The following is a 3,952-nucleotide window of genomic DNA, read 5'->3' on the forward strand; positions in this document are numbered from 1 at the left end:
AATTTGGACCATCCCATGGTTCAACCACCAATGAAGGGAAACTTTGTCCTAAGAAAATTTTCTGTAATTTTTCTGCTTTGGTTTGCTTTATAAGCTATACAGAAATGTTGCTGGTTATGTAAAGGCACGAAAGAAGACAATTTTCTATTTAATTTGAAGAATACTACTTGATGAATTGCTCCCCCTCTTCATAAAATAAGGTGATCTTCGTTAATGTCTTCAATGTAATTTGGTCTATTTGAGAATAAGATCTCCCAGCAATAACATGCTTGCCCACTTTCTGCTTATGCTTGTAACCATTATCTATGAGAGCTATTGCATCTCATTTTAAGCTTTGGTCTCACACAAACAGATTAGAATCTGCATCTTGCACCCTTTAAATTTCTCTGAACCTAAAGCAGAAACCCTGGTGGGGTATGAGGGATGTGTTAACCATGTAGCTGAGCTTTCTCTGGCAGAAACCTATATAATATTTGACACTGATCTGATGGAGGAAGTGGATCCCTCTAGCTTATACTGAACAGTTCCTGGTGGAAATATATTCTTATGTTCGGCACAATATTTATTCTCATAAATGCTTGTATAAGAAACCACACTGAATTCCTCAGTTATCTCTCTCATTTTTTTTTTTTTTTTTTTTGGGTAAGCATTCTTCAGTTATCTCTGCATCATACTATCTTAACAAGTTATCATAGTACGAACATGCCTTCTTCCTCCACTAAAGGAGGCTTAAAGCTTATCCGAGTAGGTTGTAGAGACAGAAACTAACCACAGCTGAAAACCATCCACTGTTGAAGTCCAAGTAGAAGTATACATTGACCCCCAAATTTTTACTTTTTTTCACCCATGATGTGTGCAAATAGGTTAGGAACAGGTTTTCCCACTAGCTAACCGCCAACCCAATGCATTCAATCACTCCCCTTTATCCTGGTTTTTATCCTAACACTCAGGAGTCGGGACATGGCTCATAAAAACTAGATAAAAAGAATTGTGACACAAATAATGAAAGCTTTCTGGGATAATGTAGTAAAACAGCCATTCAAGAAATCAAGATAACATACTGGGGAGATTGCGCCATTGTTTTTATTGGACCGCAGAGTAAGATAAAACCCAACACAACTAACCACAGTCGAAGTTTAAAATCACCTTGCTTGAGAAAGCTAAGGGAATATTCGAACAGGTCTTAATGTTTCAAAAAAATCTACTTGTACTTCCCTTAATGGTGTTCCTTCACCTCAAAAAGGCCATCTGGACCTGTAGCATAATATGCCAAAGAAAACAATGAAAAAAATGTCAGTTTTATAACTAGACAGAAATCAATTAGAATTTGAACACAAATCAATGCGACTGGTTATTCAATCATCCCAAAGAGTCAAGAAAGACAACTTAAATTATGGAAATAGCCAGATCATGGACCATTGAAGGCCAAATTTCTTAAAAATTCGAATTCACTATAAATTTATTACTTAAATTCTAGTGGGTAATGTCAGTTAAAAGGTCCAAGCTTTTGAGGCTTAGAATCCCAAGCCAGAGAAATGCCGGATTTGATGATAAAAAGATATTAATAGACGCGGTAAAGGGCCTAAACAGCATACCATGTGGAACAGAAAAGGCACTCTGTCAATCAAGAAATTGAAAACACAACTCCATGTAGCCACTCATTTTATGGTAATTAGTTAATCGAATAATCATTTCATTGATGTAGATAGATGACACAAATAGGCTTACTTTAGTGAAAATAAGTCTTGGGTTGGATCATGTGTTGGGCCTTTTGATGCAATGGCACTATAATGGTTGGACCAACATGACCGGGTTTGGAAACCGCAGCCCAGACAGAACCGGTCCAACCTGGGTTTTTGTTACCATCAAGACTGGTGGCAGTTTAGTTATTTAACTGGGTTTAACTTGTAGTCTTTTATTTTATTACATAGGAACAGGAGGTAGAGAATGGTGTTTGTCTCAAACTCTACCATAGTTTTAGTAGAAGTGGTTGGTTCTTTTCTTTCTATAAATGATTGTCCCAAACAATTGTAAAGACAAGTTGAATATATGGAATGAAATTGTGAGTTGGTTGCATACACTGTGTGTGTCTGTGTCGAATTGGTCGACTGTTGTTTCCCTTCCCCCGATCCCTTTACTCGTTGCAGGTACTAGCCTCCGGTTACCCTTCCTTTTTTCTCTCTTTTCTGCTTTTCTTTCCATATTTTCTTGCTTCTCTGTTCCTCCATTATATCACTGGTTTCCGTGCTCTTCTCCGTTGGGTCATATTACCAGGTTCAAAAGAAACACTTGCTTCCCTGTTCCTTCATTATATCACCGATATCTGTGTTTTTTTCCCAAGAATCATTCCCTGCTGTGAGATATTTGCACCACAACCGAGCCTGAAAGTGTATTTACTGCCAGGTCTTGAATCAGGTTAATCTCTTTCACATGACCTGCTACCAGTTGTATGCTGTACGGCTTTGGGTCGCAACTCCTAGCCTGAAATTTCAGGTCCAACTGATAGCAATTTAAGGAGTTCTCCTTTGTAGTGTGCTGGATTTCTGCCTCCCTGTTCCAATCATGAGGTTGAAGACAACCCCCTCCCCTTTAATTCAATATCTTGAGTTTTGTCCTTTGTTTCAAAACTACCCCTCCCTCTCCTTTATTACTCCCTAGTCCCTAGCCTTCATTTTAGTCTTATTATAAGTCTATCCTTCTATAATAAATCATATTCCCTATTGTATACCTCCCCATAAGTTATTGCTAATCATATTCCCTATTGTATCCCCCCACTTTTACCTGATCTCTTCTCCAAACTCATCCTCATTGGTGCCTCCCCCCAAGGTGAATCATCATCTCATGGATTTACTCCACTGGGATTCTCAGAAACGTACCTTCACCAGACAAGGTAGGTTTTTTCAGTTTGGGGAATTTGGGTAAAATAGGTATTTCATATTGGTTGCTTTAGTTAACACATGTAAAAGGGTATTTATGTCTTTTTCCATTTTATAACTAACACCTCTCACACTGTCAGCTTGGGTGGTTTTATTTGTAATAAACGAAACACGAGTGGGGTGGATGTAATTTGGTCAAACATCAGGGGAGGTGGATGTAAATTTCCCTTAATAAATAAAATAACAAAAAAAAAAAAAAAAAAAATTACCTTCTACCCACATTTTAGGCTCATTAAAGTGATCTATTACAAAGAAAACCCATTGGACTAAAGGCCCAATAAATATGTCCCAACACAAAACTTACTTTCACTAAAATAAACCCATTTATGTGATTTATCTGCAACATAAGGATAGGGTTTAGAGATCCAGGATGAAAAACAGATTCACAGTGATGGTTAAAACCAGAACTGAGAGAAAATTGATTCCAGAAAAAACAGAGGATCAGCTGAGGCCAATACTCCGGCAGATAGTCATTGAAGGACTGAGCAGCAGTCCTGCAAAGTAATTCCAAAGCTCAGATTGGGAGATCTGAAATCTTAAAGCATGAATAAAAATGGGATCTATCAGCAATATTAATCAATAAGCAACCATAATATGTGACCGAAACCAAATATCAGTAATCAGCCAAACAACAGAATTCAAGAAACCAAAATTTCAGACAGAAATCAATTTGCAGAAGACAAACTGAACGCCCTGATCTCAAGATAGAGTGCACTGTTTAGTTGGATAAAGCTGATTGCAAGAGACAGATCCAATGGTCAGATTGAAGATCTAGAGTTTTCCTATTGGAGGAAGGAATACTAGAAAATGGAGAAATTAAAGGAGTTTTGAGCTCAGATTCTGGAACAGATTTTAGATTTATAAACCGATTGAATCCCAGATAGGATGAAAAAATAAAGATGAAAATAAGAGAAGGGGGATATGACCTTGGAATCACCACAACGGGGCCAATGAATCACCACAAAACTTGAGGAAGCAAAGCTTTCGTTCATTGCAAAAATAGTTTTTTTTTTTTT

General features: G+C 37.4%; 1 protein-coding gene across 1 annotated transcript in view; it reads right to left on the reverse strand.

Moving 5' to 3' along the window:
* Positions 1 to 1,024: 1,024 nt before the first annotated feature.
* LOC122084627 (cytochrome c oxidase subunit 6a, mitochondrial) overlaps positions 1,025 to 3,952 on the reverse strand; it is a 9,378-nt gene continuing 6,450 nt past the window's right edge. Inside the window, exon 4 of the mRNA XM_042653027.1 lies at positions 1,025 to 1,254. Within this exon, the coding sequence (XP_042508961.1) occupies positions 1,217 to 1,254 (38 nt within the window). The 3' untranslated portion in view covers positions 1,025 to 1,216. The remainder of the gene's footprint in view (positions 1,255 to 3,952) is intronic.

This window comes from Macadamia integrifolia, chromosome 7 (assembly GCF_013358625.1).
Source record: "Macadamia integrifolia cultivar HAES 741 chromosome 7, SCU_Mint_v3, whole genome shotgun sequence".
In the NCBI taxonomy this organism is placed as follows: domain Eukaryota; kingdom Viridiplantae; phylum Streptophyta; class Magnoliopsida; order Proteales; family Proteaceae; genus Macadamia; species Macadamia integrifolia.